Raw genomic sequence first — 19,178 nt, forward strand, 5'->3', positions numbered from 1 at the left:
TGATGATGTAAATGGAAAACGACAAAAAGGAAAAGAATCTGAAGAAGAGAGAAAGGGGAAGAGGGACAAGATACCCAGCAAACGCCTTTCCCGTACACTCCATGTGCTATGCAAGATATTCCCAGGCTGATGAGGCGACAACGCCCGATGGTCTCTCCGGGTAAAGCAAGCTTTTCAACATCTCCCAAACATATCATCAATCTTCTAGTCAAAAGATCTCGTGGCCCAACCCTCCAAACCCATCATCACCAACCTTGACCTTCTTGCCCTTGCTCTCCATCTCGCGCGGTATGCTAGGCACGTCAGGTACATCCCTACCATCAGGCACAACACGCACAGGCTCTTCGCTCTTCAGATTACTCCTCGAGAACCTTTTTGTGAGCCTCGAGCTAGACCGTCTGCCAGGACTCTTCTTGCTGGCGGTGCTCTTGACGCGCTTTATACTGCGCTCGGTGCGCTCCGACACTTCGGCTTCGGAGGCGGATGCAGCGGAGAGCATGTCGATGTCGCCTTCGGAGTCGGTGGGTATGGGTTTATACTCGCCATCCGAGTCGTGGATGGTGGCTTTGCGCTTCTTCACGATCTTGCCGATGCTGGCGGGGGGCTCAACTTCGACGGGGGTTGTGTTTCGTGATGGGTCTTCGTTTTCGCTCGGGGTGACGTCGGGGGTGGGTGGTGCGAAGTCGGGGATGCGTGGGACAGGCGGTATGTCGTTGTAAAGGACGGTCTGGAGCTCCTTCTTCGCAGAGGCGAGCTTGTACTCGAGATCGGAGACGCGCTTGGTGAGCTTCTTCTGCTTGTGCAGGTCTTTCTTGCTGGGGGTGTGGCGGAGGGTCGGCGTTCGCGGTGTACGGATTGGGGTCGCTGCCTCGGCCATGGCTGCGGTCAAGCCAAGCTGCATCTTCTCAGCCGCGACAGGCTGGGATGGTGTACCAAACTGCCGCGACCTCATAGCGGGTCGTACAAAGACCTTGGGTTGAGGAAGAAGACCCAGGTCCTTCGCTTCGTGGTAGGCGATTTCGGCATCCTTCTTGCGCTGGTCGAGTAGTTGCTGGTGCTGGTCCTTCTCCCGCTCCGCGTCTGCGTTCCCAGCTTTGCGCTTGCCCAGAACACTGCCGAACATGGAAGCGAACGCGCGCTGGAGGCGGGCATATGTTGTCTCTGTCGGCGCGGTTGCCGATGCCTGGACGCTTGTGCTAAAGCTGGATTCCGTGGGGGTCCCGCTACCAGAAGCAGCCCGCGAAGAAGCCGACTTGACCAGGCGGGGCATGCGGTTCGCAGAGCTCTTTCTCGACGTCGGCGGCTTCGCGTTCTCCTCGTTGAACTGCTCGATCAGCTCTTCGATGCCGATGTCTTTCCATAGCTCGTCCGGCGGCGGTCGTATGCTGCCGTTGGTGTTTGTGTGTTCCTTGAAGCGAGACGCGCGCGGCTGTGTCGACTCATCGGCGGCGTCGTCGCTCATAGCCAGAGCCGTTGCGCGTGTAATGGGCATCCGTCTGGGGTGCTCGCGGCGCTAAGATGCAGGAAGGTGGTGGAGATAAGGGAGCGCGCCTCGAGGAAGCGGCGAGGCGGCAATAAGGCGGAGAAGGGTCGAGGGTGTATAGCGGAGGAGCCTGCGTGTTTGTTTTGTGCAGAAATTAGTCGAGAAGTTGCATCGCTGGTTGCAGCGTCGGACACGACAATTACTGGCTGCGGCTTCCGAGGTGAGGAGGACCCTGTCAATGCGTGACTTGGCACCCACTCATTGCTCGCTACTCTCCACCACGGCCCGTGACACGTTGTCTACTATCGTTCACCGCTTGCAATTTTCATCTCTTCACCAGCACATCAGCCGGGAAATCTCCACAGTGGTCGGATGAACATGTTCAGTTTGTAGTATTACCGCTACTATACACTCAATCGACCGATCTATATGCAGTTCCACGGTACCATGACTCGCACAGGGTGCCTGAGTACCCGCGCGCTAGGAAAGCAACCATGCAATCACTGTCTAGGTTTCCTCGTACGGCCGCCAGACGCCAAACATGCAGTTCCGCTCTCTACAACTTCGCCTTGGCCTTCGACTCCTCGGCCAGTGCCTCTTCGTAGCAGTCGTCCAGCTCCTTCCTGAAAGCCTTGACGGTTTGCGGGCGCTTCAACTTCAATCTGCGCAGTGTTAGTGAATTGTCTATGTAGTATGTCAAGTTAAACTTACGTTGGGGTCAAAAGTTGGTTTTCGATGGTCCAAGGATCAACAAACAACCGCACAGCCCGAACGCGCTCGTAGCTGTTGAACTTGTTCTTTCGTCCCACCTTTTCCAGCTCCTTAAGTACCGCCTGTTCGACCTTCTTGTTCTTGCAGACCTCCTTCAACTTCGCGACATCACCTTCTAGAATCTTCTCACCGAGCACCTTGGATGCGAATTGTGGGAAGATGTCAGGCGCGACACCGAAGATCGCCACGAGGAAGGACTGATGAGAATCGCCATGGACGTAGCCAGATGCGAGGTAGCTGCAGTTTGCAAGGTATACATTCTCGATCCGCTCGGGGGAGATGTACTCACCCTGCGCGAGCTTGAGGACGTTCTTCCTGCGGTCGATAATCTTGAAGCGACCAAGTTCGTCGACGGAGCAGATGTCACCAGTGTGGAACCAACCATCGGCGTCAATCGCCTTGGCAGTCTCCTCCTCGTTGCGGAAGTACTCCTTGAACTGCGATGCAGAGCGGATCAGCAGCTCACCACGAGGATGCGGCTTATCCGTGGACATGTACTCCATGTCAGGCACGTCGAGCAGAGCGCACTCTGTGTTCGGTCCAACACCACCGCAGTTGCCAGCGGAGAAGTCGCCCTCGTGCTGGACGAGTGCAACGGCGTAAGTCTCGGTAAGACCGTATCCTTGTGTGAAGTTGGTTCCGAAAACAATGCGCAGGAATTGATGCAGACTGGGATCAATGGGCGCAGAGCCACTAACAAGTACCTTTGCGCGATCCAGTCCAAGACCAGCAGAAACCTTCTTAGCCCAGATGCGGTCGTAGAGCATGTGCTTGTTGGTAGGGTTTTGCTTGTCGTTGAGAGCCGCCAGCTTGGTCGATACCACGTGTCGGGAGAGTGCTCCCTTGACGCCACTGGCTTGGACGGTTGCTTCCTTGATCTTAGCTCCAAAGCGGTTGTACAGCCTGGGTACACCAGAGAAGATAGTCGGTCGCAGCATCTGCAAGTCATCTACTAGCTCCGCGATGTTTCCATGGAAGTAACCAATAGCAGCACCAGTTGCCAGCCCACTGTGTTCTCCCAGCCGCTGGTAGATATGTGCCAGGGGCAAGAAAGAGCAGATGACCTCGTTGGGACTGCTACCCATGATGACCATGGATGTGCATGTTCCGGCATGCGCGTTCCTGTGAGACAGAACGACGCCCTTGGGATTTCCCGTGGTGCCAGATGTGTAGTTGATAGTGACGATGTCCTCAGGTGTAGGAGGGTTCATCGGGATCGGCTGCCTCTCGCCCAGGGCTTCCACATCCTTGATGTAGTGGATTGTCACACCTTGTTCGCTCGCAAGCGAGTTCAGGATGTCGCCCTTGGACTCTCCAGGAAGCTCGCCGGCGGAGAGCGGGTCGAGGACCACGATGATCTTCAGCGAAGGCAGTCGAGGTTTCAGCTTCAACAGCGCGGTAACGTGGTTCACTCCAGCAACTACGCAAGCCAGCTCAGAGTGGTTGATGATGTATTCGGTCGTGTCTGGACCTAGCGTGTCGTAGATGGAAACGGTGTAGAGTCCTTGCGACATGCACGCCAGATCCGTGATCTGCCATTCCGGCCTGTTCTGACACCACAGTCCAATGCCGTACTTTGGCGCGGTAACGCCAGCTTGCTTGTGCAGATGTACCAGGCCGGCGCCAAAGTTCGTTCTCCGCTTGGCGACTGTCTCGTAGTCTTCCCAAACGTAGGGACCGAAGGTCTTGGTGGCGGTGTCGTAGGGGCGGTGGCCCAGGCACTTGTTCTTGGGCCATTTGGCAACCGAGTTCTCGAACGCTTCGTGGGGTGTCCTGATCTCAGGGACTAGGTGATCTAGCAGAGGCTTGTCCGTAAACCTCCAATGCCTGTAGATGGCGCTCCTTCCCTCTGCCTCTGAGCCTGGCAACGCCACGCTGTATGGCTGTCCTTTCGCCGGAGGGCCGTGGAGCTCCTCCGCGCGGTCCAACTGAGGGTCTATAGATCCGAACATCTTTGCGTATGTGTGTGTTCGGCTAGGTCGGTTTCGAGTGGTCGCTCTTTCCGCTTCGGTCGAGGATGGCTTCGTGTAACGTGTAAAGGTGATACCAGCGAGGTGATGACAGACAGTCTACTCTATATCAAACGTCAGCAGAGCTCTTGGTAAACACGTCGCGCATGGGCGAAGTCGGCGTGTCCGGGACACCCCCAAGCTTCTAGCTTCCAGCTGCGACATGGCAGATGACCTCACATACCTATAGCTTTACGCCAGGACTCCCGCTTTCTCCTCAGCTACAGCTAACAGTAAAGAGAAGATGCAACACGTCTCGAGAAAGGGCAACGCGCTCAAACTCAACAGTGGAAGATGGGAATCAGGCGCAACGAACCCTAAAGGTCAGGGTTGTAATCATACGGGACTAAGCCAGAAACTCCACAATTTCCCATGGCGGCGCAAAACGTGCCTCGGCAAAGTCGTCATGTCGCGCTGCCGTCCAATTGCGACCTAGATGAAAACTGGAGCCAAGTTCCTGCACCGAAAGCTATCGGTCAGGTGCGCTGGATGCAGCTGAAACCCCGATGTCTGGGCATCCCGCTCTTCTCCAGACTCCAGAGCAGGCACCTTTTGGCATGTGTTTGCGGGGAACGAGATGGGGCGCCGCGCTGCCTTGGGTGTACCGCTGAGCGAGAGGGCTGGCGCATATGAGATGACGAGAGCGTTTGCATGCGCAGATGCGTCATGTGCTAGATATGTGGCTTTCACATGTTGTCGAGATCAGATCCTGGGGAAACCATCCTTGCTTCGCGACCAAGTAGACGGCTCCGTGCTGATTGGTCAGCGGATCTCGGTACTAGAGCCCGCCGGTAGGGAAGATGCCTCGGCTTGAGATGCTGCGTGTGCGCTGCCAGGGGTTAGAAGAGACATGTAACGACTTTGTACGAGGACACCACGGAGAGAATTCACGCTGCGCAATAGATAACAGTAGTGTAGGTACCTAGGTATCAAGCGTCTAGAATATCAGCCACGACATGCCGGGGCTACCATTAGGTATTCATCTCATTACAATCTCGGAATCGCTATTCGCGTTTCTAGAGCAACAACCTCAGTACCACTTCCCTATGTAGCTCCCGACAGAGACGCAGAGGGTTCACCGCCGCCTGTTTTTGTTGCATTCTCAGGTTGACCCTTCTCAGCTGGCGCTGTTGCCGAGTTTTTGAAAGACTGCTCAAAGTCGGCAATGATGTCGTCGATGTGTTCTGTGCCAACCGAGATGCGAATGAGATCCTGTAACCTGTCAGCATGAAATCACTTTGGCTCATTCAGCAATATTGGCTTACCTCAGTGACACCTGAGTTGATCTTCTCCTCGTCACTCAGCTGCTCGTGCGTTGTCGTCCAAGGATGGATAGCCAGCGTCTTGGAATCGCCAACGTTCGCTACGTTGGAGATGAGCTTGAAGTTGTCTACGACCTGGCTGCCTGCTGCACCACCTCCTGTTACGCCAAATGATAGCACGCCTCCAAACCCACGCGGCAGGTACTTCTTCGCTAGCTCGTGTGATTGATGGCTCTCGAGACCTGGATACGATACCCAGCTCACGTTCTTGTTGCTCTCGAGCCACTTCGCCAGCTTGAGTGCATTGGATGCGTGTCGCTCGCATCGTAGAGAAAGAGTTTCGACACCAAGGATGAGCTGTTGGGCGGCGAAGGGGTTCAGCGCTGCGCCTAGGTCTCGCAGGATCTCAACGCGCGCTCGCATGATGAATGTAATGGCTCCAAAAGTCTCCCAGAACTTCAGCCCGTGGTAGCCGTCTGATGGCTCGACCATCTGCGGGAAGCGCTTGCCGTGCTTGCCCCAGTCGAACTTTCCGCTGTCGACGACGATACCACCAATCGTGGTTCCGTGGCCTGTCGTCTCGGTCAATATATGCCTTCTTTTCAAGGACGAAGTGAGCCTTACCTCCGATCCACTTTGTCGCAGAGTGCACGACAATATCAGCGCCAAAGTCGATAGGCCTGCAGAAGTATCCTCCAGCACCAAACGTGTTGTCAACAATAACCGGAATACCAGCCTCATGCGCAATCGCTACGATCTTCTCAAAATCGGGAACGTTGTACCTCGGATTTCCGATACTCTCAAGCTTTGGGACATTAGCCAGCTTGTGAACAATCATTCGCAAATACTCACATAGATCGCCTTGGTCTTCTCGTCAATCGCAGCCTTGAAGTCATCCGGTTTGTCACCGTTGACGAACTTGGTCTGCACTCCCAGGCGCGGGAAGAAGACCTTGAGCTGGTTGTATGTGCCTCCATACAAGTTCGAGGTTGCAATGATGTTGTCTCCAGCGTGCGCCAGAGCAGCTATGGCGATGAATTGGGCGGACTGGCCAGACGCTGTTCCTAGTGCTGCAACACCGCCTTCTAGTGCGGCGACACGTTTCTCGAGGACATCGACGGTGGGGTTCATTATGCGGCTGTAGATGTTGCCGAACTCCTTTAGTCCAAAGAGCCTTGCGCCATGAGCGCTGTCATTGAACGTGTAAGACTATTTGTATCAGCATGAGTATCATTGGAGGCCCACTTTGTTCCACAACTTACACTGGTCGCGTAGATGGGTACGGCACGAGAGTTTGTCACTGAGTCTGGCTCATGGCCTGGAGATACTGTATTAGTACACACACCTGAAGAGAAGCTAAAAAGCGCTCACCAGCGTGCAGTTGCAGCGTCTCGAAGTTCTTGGATAGTTCCTCAGCCATGTTTGTTTACAATCCAACAACTATGCACAATGGCGCTATGAATTGGTGGTAGAGTGCTAAATGTTCACGAGAGCGTTTGGAGATGGAGGAGAGGGAGGCGAAAAGAGGGGAGAACCAGAGGATCAATTGTGCCAAAAGTCGCGTCCGTCACGTCATTTTTGCCCACGCGGGTGTGGATCACACTTGTAACCAGAGCCCGCAGGCACTCCTTCGTAGCTTCCCGTGGCGGGAAGTGTGCTTGAACCTTGGAAGCCTGTCACGCTCGTACCATACCATCACAGGTTAGCTTCAGGTAAGCCAGTCTTCTTTGCGGCGTAATGCGAAAAACTTCAAGCTCTAAATTTCCTATTATGTGTAAAAGACAGTCACATTGTACTCGTCGGATGCATGGCGCGTGTTCTGGTAGGACGCTGGCAAATTGCGTGATTGTGTTGATCTGTATTGGGACGCGGGGTAAGGTGGAGGGGTATTCTGGAGGCGGACTAGACAACGCGAGATGTATCCGTTCCGTGGCATGGAGTTAGAGCGCACGACCTACATGTATTGCTCACGCAAGGGGACCAGAACTACAGTTCAACAGCGTATTTTGTGCCATTATTGAGCCTACGGAATCTATGCAAATCACAAGCAGCCTCCCTTATTGCATGCTCATGCGTATACTATCTCATCCGTTAACCAATAGAAGGAAATGCCAGAGTTCTCAATCTGCCGAGCCGCGTGTTCCGTAGAGCACATTCAAACAAAGTACAAGAGAGGAATAATAGATAGAAAGGAAACAGAGGGCGTTCTGCCTTGATGTGGGGTATGTGGGTAGTATATTTTGTGTAACAGTGAAAGGAAACGGTAGTGTGCAGCTTAATAGCCGACGTATGTGTAATAAAGCATAGAAAGACAGGGCTTGGATACAAGATAGGAAAGATTGCCGTGGCAAGATCGCGCATTCGTCGTACTCGGGGGTATAAATGATCAGAGCACATTAGATCCGTAACAGCACACATAACGCCGTACTCCTACAACAGATCCTTATGCAACGTACATGCTGGGGGCCGGTCTTGTCAGAGCTACGCGGCCGTCAGCAGAGAACTCAATGGCCGACTGCGGGAACATGACGTTGCCGTTGTGTCCCGTCCGCACGCCGGTAGCTCATAGCCGCTCGATCCATTGGCTCTTCCATATCCGGAGAGTCGGCAGGATCGTAGTTGTACCCAGCACCAGAGGGCTGTGGCCTGCTGCCAGATACCATGCGTTCGTTCAAGTGGCGGGAGTCGAATGTGCTGGAGAAGGAACGTTTGTTGCTTGATCCAGCCGACATGGGCGGAAGTCCCTGTGCCTGGGCGTTGAACTTGGGCAGCGCATAGTTCTGGCTGGAGCCGTCAGAGTTGACCGACATGGTAGCAGAAAGAGTACCGGGCGGCGACTGGTAAGAAGGCGAAACGGGCTCCAGCTTTTCGGCGACGATGGGCCTCAAAGATGGCAGCGGCTGGTGGCTGGGAGTGTGCACAGCACTAGGTGTGGACGAAGCATAAGCCTGTGGTGAGGTGTGTAGGGGCTGCAGGGGTTGCAGAGGCTGGCTCATTTGCTGTGGTCGACTGTATTGATCCATGGAGCTGTAAGATTGCACTGCATGGCTGGGGGCGGAGTATTGCTGAGGCGACGATTGGGTCACAGACGAGCGTCGGTAGTCGACTGGCTGAGCGTACTCGGCGGCCACGTGTTCCTGACGAGAAGGAGGAACCTGGTCGTAGTGCGCCGGCTGCTGGTAGTTTGGGTAGTTGTATTGCTGGCTTGCGGGCATTGTGGGCTGAGGTTGCTGCTGGCTCGAGTAGCTGCTGTGTTGGGCGTGTTGAGCGTGTTGAGAATGTTGCGGGTGTTGCGAGTATGCAGTAGAATGCTGGGGAGGTTGCATCATCGAAGGCGTTTGGGGAGCGGAGTACTGCTGCGAGTATTGGTGTTGCTGGCTTGATGCATACGAAGGCATTTGCGTGTACGTGGGGTTCTGCGGCGGTGGCATCTGCTGCTGATAGCCATTGCTGGCAGGGTAGCCATGTGCCATCTCCTCCATGCTCGGACGGCGGGGTGGTGCCAGCGACGGATTGCTGGCGTTGGAGACGGACCGCGGACGGTCATCGAGAGGGGCGTTTGGTGCCTGGCCATAGTTTTCGGGGGTCGCTGTTCCTCTCGCACGGTCGTAGCCACCACCCTCCTCATCATACTCGTCCCATTCCTTGGACGACTTGTTCTCGCGGCGCCTCATCCTAACATCGCGACGGATACGAACACGGCAGCCCTGCTCGGCAACCTGGCGACTCAGGGCAGTGCTCTCGGATAGACCAGGGAACTTCTTCGCAGAGAAGACAGTGAATGGCGATGATCTAACCTCAGCACGGTGGGAGACAAAGTGGTTGCCGTCGAAGATGACTTCTGGGTCACCAGGGTCCAGGTCCTTGACCTCGGCCAGGTTCTCGAACAGAGCGAAACTCAGGCGGTACTTGCCCTCGTGACGGACTGAAAGATCGGGAAAAATGAAATAGCCGGCAGGCGTAGGGCGCTCGAGGTAGGCCATGCCCGCAACGGGGGTGCCGGTCAGGACAGGAAAGCTGGGGCCTGCAGATGACTGGGTGCGTCCATGGGCGATGGCGCGTGCATTTTCGAGACTGGCATGGAGGAAGAAACTCGCATTGTAGGCGAAGGTGATGTCCTGGTCGTTCTCGTAGATGCGAAGCTCGACAATCGGGGGAGGGTCCACGGGGCGGCGATCGGCACTCGACTTTGCGCCGCTACCACATGCACGCGCGCGTTCGGGCTGCTGGATTACCTGCAGATTGTAGCGAATGGTGCGGCCATCCTTGGTGGTGCGGATGAACTGGCTCTTGTTTTCGTGGCTGACAGCAATGTTGGACATCATGAGTGCGATGTGTCTGGTCTGTAGCGAGTCAGCATGCGGAGTCGTCGTGGAGTTGGGGTGAGTCGACGCCAGGGACTGCCTCGCGGCACCCACCCAAAGGGAACACTTACATCAGCGACCACACAATGGGTACTTTGAACGAGCTAGAACAACAGCTACGCTGGAGTGAACCACGGTAGCAGACAGTCTGGAGTGGTCAGCACATGTGTTTGACAATGCCATTCCGACAGACTCGTGGGCGCCGCAGGGCCAACGCCGCATCGCTGGCTGACGCGTGCCCAAACTGTCGGCATCCCAAAGGCGCGGGCGGGACTCGCTGGGGAAACTTACCGATGGAGACGTGGAAAATCAACCAAAAATGATGCGCAAAGCGACAGGTCGAGCAGAGGAGTGGTGCAGTGGGGGATGCGCAGAGATGGATGTCTTTGCGGTGCTGCGGTCGATGGCTGGGTGGTGCTGAGGGCCGGGTGCTGGGGGCCAGAAAGCAGATAGCAGAAAGCTTGGGAGACGCGACGGCGAGGCTGGCTAAGATGATGCCAAGTCAAGTGTGCACAACAGGATCCTCCGAGACAGATGGCAGAGCGAGAACAGCACCGGTCGTCGGGAGCCGCAATTGCAGAGAGGGTGCAAGAGTCGGCGATGGATATGTGAAGAATGGGGAGAGCTGAGGGCACGCGGCTATGAGAGGGGACGGCTGAGAGGCCCGCTGGGTCAGGCTCATCTGCACTGACACTTTAGCCGGACAAAGGCAGCTTAGTGTGCTGTGGCTATTGGTTTGAAGCCTCACCCGCCTGCAACCCATGAATGCTCCGCGGACGCCTCGCGCGCAGAAGCTGCAGTCCTAGTACCACCGGGGGATGGCGCAGTCGTCTTGCATCGTCGTGCATCGTCTTGCATCGCGAGAAGCTGGCGAGAACCATGGTAAGGAGCGCGTTGCTCTCCACACCTTCCTCTCTGCACGCCCGCCATCCACCACCTGGGCACAACCACCTGCACTGACTCGTGCGCTGCGAAGCGAGCACCAAGCGGGAACCGAAACATATTGGCCCGCGTCTTGCCAAAGTTAAACTAGCCAGCCTGGCCAGAGCCCACCGATCACACGGTTCCAGCTCCCGGCTCTCGATGGGCAACCATGGTGTCGTCCCATCACATCGCCTTGGGTCTGGCGCCATGCCTACGCTACAAGGCACACACATGCCATACTACACTTAGGAGTACTCCCTCCTACGAGCACAGTGTATTCCATACTAGTCACCTTCGCATTCGCCTCTCCCACATCACTAAATTGCACTGCTGCCCATCTCAGCTGGGCGCCACGTCTGGGTAGAGAGCCGGTTTCTGTAGTAGGCCCGCCTGGGGATGCATGGTGCCAGGGTGCCCGGGAGATACCGCCTGGGCCAAGCACACTGTGCCGTGCGACAATGGCTGGCGCGCACAACAGCCAGATGGTCTGATGCTCGTCACTATCCATGCCGACGCCTCGCTACTCTTTCCAGCCCCATATCGTCCTTTTGCCAGAGTGCTGACCGCCCCCATGAACGGTTCTCCAACGGTGCTTTTTATGCGACGCTGCTGACTGACTGCCGGCTGGGACGCTGGAAACCAATGGCCAGCGAGGCGGATTCCAGCAGCCAGCAGTGGGCAGCAAACGGCCCACTCGCAAAGGATCACCGTGGCTGACATGCCCCTGCTGCCCTTCTGCTGGATTGCGCCAAGTGGGATCCTTTACCCGTCGTTCCAGCCACCTTGATTCGCCCCCTCCATTATCGGAAGCATGCAGCCCCAGTATTCCTGTCTTCCTCAACGGCCGGGATGCGCACTCTCCCGTTGCAGCCCTCCTCAGGGCCTGGGGCGATCAGATCCGCTTCCTGCTGCCAACAACATCCTGCGCACCGTTTCGACGTGTTGGACTTTCAATCGCAGTAAGACGCTGCCTTTGCTTGTCGATGCCGAGTCCATCTCGTGGTGATCATGTACCGCCGAATCGTGCATGAGGACGCCCGTTCTATCCGCAGCCCGGAGCAACTCGCAAAAGTAAATGCCATTAGAGTTTGCGGAAAGCGGAGGTTTCACCCTTCATTGATTGGGACTGCCGCCGGCGAACCCACCACGCGCACATGTCAAACGCTCTGTTGGTTGACTGCTGTCGCACTTAGGCTCCGACAAATCCCCCGGAAGTTACCAGTCGCTTCACCCTGGCCGAACACAGCGTCGTCTTCCGCGCTTTCGCATTCGACCCTGATGGACCCTGTCGCTGAAACCTTGGTCGGTAACTTTGGATGGTTCGATCGTTTTATGACGCCGTCTGCCAGTGTTCGCGTCTGTCGTGGTCTTTCCGTACCTTCAAAAGTCAAAACCCTTACCCTCGGCACTGGCTGCGCGGAGAGTTGCACAGCGTCGTTGCTGAAGACCATCAACCAATGCAGTCTTCCGCCCTAGCTTACACGAGAAGACGCATCATGGCACCAGTCGTATATGGTTTGCAGCCTTTCGCGCAGTCTCCTGCAAAGGTTCTTCAGCCAACCTGAAATCACTGCACCCACCGCGATATGCGCTTGGTTGTTGCCTGAGGCCTGGATCCCACACTCGTTTCACTCTATTCAATTGCAGCCTCGCCAAACAACATGAACCCACACCCGTGCTATCTCCATCACGCGGTAATATCGCACGGACTTGCATGCCTCAAATTACGCTTTGCAACGACTATCGCGCAAAGCGTGACAGCAGAGTACACCCGAAGTCCTTGCATGAGCCCGTGCTAAACCTTCAGGCTAGGTGCATGCCTACGAATGACGTCTGCGCTCCACCGACCAGACTTCCTCTGCCTATGCTGTCTCAATATCAGGCCATCTTTCGCTACACTCAGCGCCCTGGAGGCACTACAGAGCCACGTTGACCTAGCGTGTTCAATAGACGCCGCAAGACCCAAACAGTCGCATTCAGCTCCTGCGACTCAGTGTACTAGGCGCCTCTTGAACACGAACGTCACACTGGGAAAAGCCACGTCTTGACCCTGGGCCATCTTGGTCAGTCTACAGCAGGCGCAGCCTTACCCTCAGATACCGATCGTTCCAATGGTCGGGCCCAGGGAAAGCCACCATGCATTCAAGATGCCACACATGACGACCACCCCGCGTCCATATGGTCTGATAGCAGCAAGCACATACCTTTCTGTACATACCAACATACCTCATATTCCACAGGGTCTACTACATACGATGCGCTGGCATGCTGCGCGCTCCTGTGGCCACAATCCGGCAAGATCGGAGCGTACATCAAGCACCGAAAGTCTTGGAACAGTTCGACTTGTGCATTCCTTAAGGGTGGCCTTCTGGAAGCCCCTGTCTTTCTAGAAGATATGATCTGATCGGTGAAAGAATGTGAGCGGAACCATTGGTGCGCTCACCCCCTTACTTAACACGGGAGATTCGGCGGCTGCAGACGTTACGTCCAGCGGCATTCGACAACTGCACATATACGAGGCTTGAAATAGAAGTGCGGATGCAGATCATGCTGTTGGTACTGGGTATGCGATGGTCAATCAGCATCACGGGGAGTGCAGGGCGCTAACACGATTTCAAGACGTAGGCTGTCTGTCGTATCGACTGCTATCTCTTTCCATTGGCGACTTGGAACATTCCAACATATAAGCTATTGCTTTGCAGACACCGTGATGTCTACCAGCTGATCTGGTGCTCATGAGGTAACCCGTCTAGATCTCACACAGCCTTCATTCCAAGGACACCTATGCATCACTGATAATAGCGATGGTATTGTTCGTCGAATTTCCGTTCGGCCTCAAGAATGGCAAGTACACGTCACCTTACGCGTCAGTGTATTCACGCGTGTCAGTGTGCGCTTCATGCCGTCTCAGATCTGTTCAACTCCGTCATGCGTTCTGTAATACCGGCCTTTCGTCCTATGTCTTTCTGACAAGATCCAGTCAGTTGATTTACACTGCGGAAGTCCCCAAAATGCAGTCATTTCATTAAATCTTGTTATGATACTGGCTTCTCGTTGCTTATTTGTCGGCACGCAATCTCTCGCATCACGCCTTCACCAGTTCAAATGACCGCATTCATGACTCTCACGTGAGAATAAATGGACTGCATTATGTCCAATTGTCGCATACGAATTCTTGATCAGCATCCTCACTCCATATGTTTCACAACTTCGCAACTCGAGTATTCCGTGAACAATGGGATTGTGTTCCGTGAGCTATGTCTCCTACGCGTTTCCTCAAGGTGCTGAGAATGTCCTCAGTTGTCTTTGTGAATCTCAAGATGGCATCAAGATCACATCTCGCGAATTCCTGTCATCTCGCATACCCCAGGTAACTGGATACCACTTTTCCTCCTCAGCTGTGCAAGTAGTCAGTACCAGAAACTATCGATTGGAAATGAAACGACTATACTTACCATCATTCACCATTACTGGAAATAGCGGATCATAGACAAACGCCATTCTCACAGCCTGCGTTGCACCACTCAAAAGACGTAAAAGAGTTGGGTGCGCAGTCCACAGTTACGTTTTTGCGCTTAGCAGACCATGGCTCAGGGTAGACGGTACAGTAGCGGCCTACACAAGGATCCGGACGTTGTGGTACTGGTACCTGTGGTACTGGTGCCGGTTCCGGTACCGGTGCAGCAACTGCACTGATGGCAGTAAGAGAGAGGAGAGTGAGAGTAAGGCTGAGGAATTTCATGTTCATGGTGCTGCTTATTCGAATGAAGAGGATTGCGGCTTGCTATCGCTTTGAAATGATGGGTGAGGAGAGAAATAGGAGGGAATCACTGGCTTTCTTATACACATCTTTCGGCGGCTTCTGAGTAGACCAACATCTTGCTCGACGACCCACTTACTCCACTTACTGGCTGCACGAGAGTAAAGAGTATCGATTCTGCATGCGCGTTCTTAATTCCACATCTTTACGTTCAGCATTCTCGTCCTTCAGACGCAACCAACGTAAGCCATCACCTCGTGCATCGGCCTTCATTCGCCAGTACCTCCGTTCCTTCTCGTATACTACAGAACTACATATCGATAGCGGATAGCGATAGGATCTAGATTGCCATCTAGCCGTCATCCTCAAGTCTATCTCGTCGAAGCGACGCGGCGTAGATGGTCCTCGAACGATTTGGTTGGATAGCGGCAACGGCGCCTACTCCCGCAACTGGTGGTCATAGTCACTCCTCCCGGCCACATGATCTCTCGAAGCGGTCCTTCGATCTCGTTTTGGTGTGCGGCGTGGGTGAGGGGAGTGGGCTATTGGTATGCGGAGATCCCTTGCTTAATGCTTCATGCGGGACGGATCTTCGGCTGGTCGGACAACACCATGATGGTGTATATACGAAAGTGGAGATACGAGAAAGATATATCATGTGCCGTCGATGTTGGCAAGAAGGCTTGGTCTGGATGAAAGTGCACAGTCATAGTATTTGATGTGGCTAATATGTAAACATCGTTGGTTAGAAGTTATTCCAGAATAGAGCTCGCCCCACACTATCCCTCTTCCCCTCCATCGCATTCCTGCTCTCAATCTCAACTTCCTCCTCATCTTGATGTACGATTTCACTTTCCACCACACCCCCCTCCACGTCTTTTGTACTCACTATCGCCATCTCCTCATCCACCCACCCCCGATACTCAAACCCATCTTCCAGCCTTCCCGCGCCGCTTCTCCCCTCCTCAACCTCATCTCCACCCCCCTCCTTGATATCGACTCCCCACCCCTCCATTATCGCTCCTTCAAACATAAACGCCCCCCTCCCCTTCCTCTTGACGGTCATCTGCGTAGCCCGCTCATAACCAGCATGCCACCCGTTCTTATCTCGGAACTCTGACTCTGGCACCCAACTGTCTTTTATTCCTTTTTCTATCTCCGTAGTCTTAGCGGGAGGTCGATTGAAAGAGGTCAGGTGCTCGCGGTATGCAGTGCTGGTGAGCGAGGGGGGCCTTGCTGTGGTGGGCATGCTGTATGTCTGAGGGAAGGTTGAGGGTCGGGCCTGTGGGAAAGGGACCCGGTGGATGACGCCTGTGTGGGTGGGTTCGGGCTGTAGAGTTGTGGGGGAGGTGAAGATGTGAGTGAGACAGGAGAATGCCATCGTGACGAGGATTTATCCAGGTGTTTGAGAAGGTGGTGAGACGGTAGGTTTGTCTTTCTCTGCTATGAAGAGAAGTAATCACATATGGGTTAAATGATATTGCTACCTAGGTACTTCTTTGGTGTCTCACTACTTTTATCTTGTTCAAGATGTCAGTGAGCATCTATTCCATGGTAGCATGGTGATGTCTCTCTTTTTTGAGACATCTCTGTTTGCCAGACAAGGAGGTACTGTGCTTTGTTCTTGTCTCGTGGCGTTTCGGCGGCTTCTTTGTCGATATACGAGACAATCAGACGTGGATTGTGTGTAGAGAGCGAGACATGGTTCGTTGTATGTTCTACAGATCTTGCCGTGGTTTCTGAAATGTGATTTGAATTAGTTCTTGGATAAATGTTTTGATGGTACCAGATGACCTTCAAATGATTGTGGCATGGACTGGGAGGTTGGAACGTAGTTCTAGATTGGCTTGCATCAACGAGGTTCTAGAAAGTCTAGAAGAAGCGCGAACACAGAGGGCCTTAGCTGGGGCTCGTAACGCGATGTCATGCAGTTCGCTGGTCAGCCAAGTGTTTCATACGTTGCTTAGCATTAACATCATCACAACGAGCTTCAGTATGAAGCCAATCTGTGCAGTACAGAATCACGCGTCACGTATGTTCTCAAGTGAGTTCTTGTGTAGGATCATTTCTTTTGAGTCTGATTAGGATGCCATCAAGTAGCCCCATTATACTAATATGTACAGGTAAAGTCGTGTAGTAGAGCCAAGTTCATCCATCATATGCGCATCCACTCATTTAAGAGTTCGATCGCAAGAAAGGTTCCAGCAAACTATCTCAGCGAATCCGCGCTTACAAGAAGAAAGCAGCAGCACCGAGGACAGCAGCGACCTTACCGGCGCCAACGGCAACAGCGGCGTTCTCGGTCTGCTCAGGAAGGGCACTGGACTCAGCAGCGGATGCGGCATCGTCGCCGGTAACGGTAGCAGTGCCAGAGACGGTCTCAGCAGGAGCGGTGGTGGGCTCGGCAACGCCAGCAGGGCAGTGCCAGTGGTCGCCGTGGGGCTCGCAAGTGCTGGCAGTGGCCTCGTGGTCATGATCGTCCTCGTCATCGTGGCTGTGGGATGCGGAGGCAGTGATCATGGTGGATCCTGAGGAGACGACAGTGACGGTGGTGGAGGCGATGGTGGAGGCAGGGCCGGAAGTAGCCTCCTCAGCGGCTTCCTCAGCGGAGTGCGAAGCAAGCTGCTCTGGAGTAGGAGCACCGGTGGGCTCCGGAACGCCGTCGGGGCAGTGCCTTGATATTGTCAGTCTGGATCTAAGAAGTAGATGTTCTCGGATGGTCTTACCAGTGGTCGCCGTGGGGCTCGCACTCACCACCAGCAGTCACAGAGACGGTGTCCTGTGCTACGACGGCGGCAGCGGCAGCGAAGAGAGAGATGACCGAGAACCTCATGTTGAATTTGTAGAAACGACCGTAGTTGTCTTATCGAGTTGTATATGTAGGTAACGAGGGAATGTCCTGAGGGCTCGAATAGGATGTTTCGTGAGAGGTAGTAAGGTAAGGAAGTAACTGCAGTGCCTACGGGCCAAAAGTTTTATATCCCCATCTTCGGGTCGATGCTGCAGAGCATACACCTACATGGCTGGGCGCCGAGCCAAGGCGGCGGATTGCCTTGGCGATGGACATTGCGGTACTCAGTTTCCGTAAAAGAAGGCAAAAACTTGCTCCTCGAGATGAACGATTGGTAGAAAGTGGTCTTGAGTAGGCGGGTTTACCGAGTGTGACGCTGGAGTAGCGTGCGAATCCCTGTCGGGGTCGGCCTCCATGCTTGGCATGTGGGATGTGGATGTGGTGGTGGAGTTGGTGTGCACAAAACGGGCAAACTGTCCGGTGAGTCGTTGAGACATTTGCGAACAGAGACTTCAGATGAATGCTGAGGTGTGATTTTGTCAGCATAGAATGGTAGTATCGCCCTATTGCGAAGCGTGAAGTGTTTGCAAGTCGAAGAGCGCGAAGACTGCGTCGATGTGAAGACTCACGATGCCGCAGTTTAGGCGAAATCCGAGGTAATCCAGCACTTCTAGGTACCAAGAAGAACGTCAAAACTAACGCAGGTACCATGCACTGCCATTGGCATCTCCGCTTGTTCATCAAATCAGCAGCATGCTCATTGTCAGTCTCGTGGGATCGTTTGCCACACTAAGGAAATGCCCTGACACTAGGACTCAACATACTGCTTTCGTAATAGCAGAGGTCGCCATTCGTATCGGCGCGCCCGAAAAGGTCGGCATGTCGCTGGTGACTTCACAGTGGACCGGTAGCTGTACGTGATGATTTCTCTTTTTGATAACCTCACTCAACATCTCCGTGAGCAGTATGCAGACGAGATGAAGCCGAGAGTCTGATTGATGTTCCATTCGAGCGTTTTTGCAAGAGCGAAACTTGGCGAGTATTCTGTTTGCATGATCCAGCGTAGGCAATGACCACAGGATTTCTGAGGAAGCGACTGTGATCGTAATAGCTTGGTTGGTTGATTCGAAAGAATAATCCCATTCAGAAGTGGCTTGAGGCTCGGTTGGTTACTTTGCTGCAGCTGAGTGCCCTGCCAGCATGCACCTGTTCGCTGCTTAGGAAGATGGCTGATATCCACGTATTGGCTGGTTGATCGAGCGAATCTGCCAAACGTCATTGGTGTTCTTTCCGGGCTTCGAAGCCAACAAGTCCGTATAGTTGCGCATATTCCAGCCTATCGTCAACGACGAATGTTTTTGGAGACCAGCCAACCCCTCAGCGATGGACGTCTGCGGATCGGCAAGCCGATGCCGGCACTGTCTCATGGGTACATTATGTGTCAGGTTACAAAAGAACGCATCTCTTTCTCGTAGAAGCATACTCGAAGTCCGCTATGTCCAGTCGCATCAAAAACTTGTGATGTGAAAGCAAGCTTCCGGCAGAAGCCAGCCAACCGTCCCGCACGGGCGTCCCCGTTAGTTGAGCTGAAGCGATGCGAGTTATTGCGCTGAAATACACCGTATATGCAGCATGAATACCGATAGAGAGAGGGGGTGATATATTAACGCTGTGGGCATTTGTGGACCTCGGTGCGTAGTGAGGATTGCGTGTTGATGGCCTGAGCATGGAAGGAGTTGGACCCTGAAAACCGCGCGAGCACCGGAGATATCCGGCAGCGCTCTGATATGCCCAGGTCGGAGATGACGCAAAGC

General features: G+C 54.2%; 5 protein-coding genes across 5 annotated transcripts; all 5 read right to left on the bottom strand.

Moving 5' to 3' along the window:
* Nucleotides 1-208: 208 nt before the first annotated feature.
* Nucleotides 209-1,492, bottom strand: J4E86_004301 (uncharacterized protein; the record flags this gene model as incomplete). The annotated part of the gene is made up of 1 exon (XM_051444844.1): nt 209-1,492. One exon carries the CDS (start codon nt 1,490-1,492, stop codon nt 209-211), a length of 1,284 nt encoding a protein of 427 aa, XP_051304469.1.
* A 547-nt stretch (nt 1,493-2,039) lies between these two features.
* Nucleotides 2,040-4,206, bottom strand: J4E86_004302 (uncharacterized protein; the record flags this gene model as incomplete). Its single annotated transcript, XM_051444845.1, has 2 exons — nt 2,040-2,145; nt 2,195-4,206. The coding sequence occupies 2 exons, from the start codon at nt 4,204-4,206 to the stop codon at nt 2,040-2,042; spliced, it is 2,118 nt and encodes a 705-aa protein (XP_051304470.1).
* Nucleotides 4,207-5,307: 1,101 nt separating this feature from the next.
* J4E86_004303 (uncharacterized protein) lies at nt 5,308-6,945 on the bottom strand (the record flags this gene model as incomplete). Its single annotated transcript, XM_051444846.1, has 6 exons — nt 5,308-5,475; nt 5,529-6,097; nt 6,150-6,330; nt 6,378-6,734; nt 6,788-6,843; nt 6,897-6,945. The coding sequence occupies 6 exons, from the start codon at nt 6,943-6,945 to the stop codon at nt 5,308-5,310; spliced, it is 1,380 nt and encodes a 459-aa protein (XP_051304471.1).
* Nucleotides 6,946-8,029: 1,084 nt separating this feature from the next.
* Nucleotides 8,030-9,850, bottom strand: VEL1 (velum formation- protein; the record flags this gene model as incomplete). The annotated part of the gene is made up of 1 exon (XM_051444847.1): nt 8,030-9,850. One exon carries the CDS (start codon nt 9,848-9,850, stop codon nt 8,030-8,032), a length of 1,821 nt encoding a protein of 606 aa, XP_051304472.1.
* Nucleotides 9,851-16,802: 6,952 nt separating this feature from the next.
* J4E86_004305 (uncharacterized protein) lies at nt 16,803-17,406 on the bottom strand (the record flags this gene model as incomplete). The annotated part of the gene is made up of 2 exons (XM_051444848.1): nt 16,803-17,247; nt 17,300-17,406. The coding sequence occupies 2 exons, from the start codon at nt 17,404-17,406 to the stop codon at nt 16,803-16,805; spliced, it is 552 nt and encodes a 183-aa protein (XP_051304473.1).
* Nucleotides 17,407-19,178: the final 1,772 nt, after the last annotated feature.

Source organism: Alternaria arbusti (genome assembly GCF_024043155.1).
Source record: "Alternaria arbusti strain BMP 1465 chromosome Unknown scaffold_4, whole genome shotgun sequence".
NCBI lineage: Eukaryota > Fungi > Ascomycota > Dothideomycetes > Pleosporales > Pleosporaceae > Alternaria > Alternaria arbusti.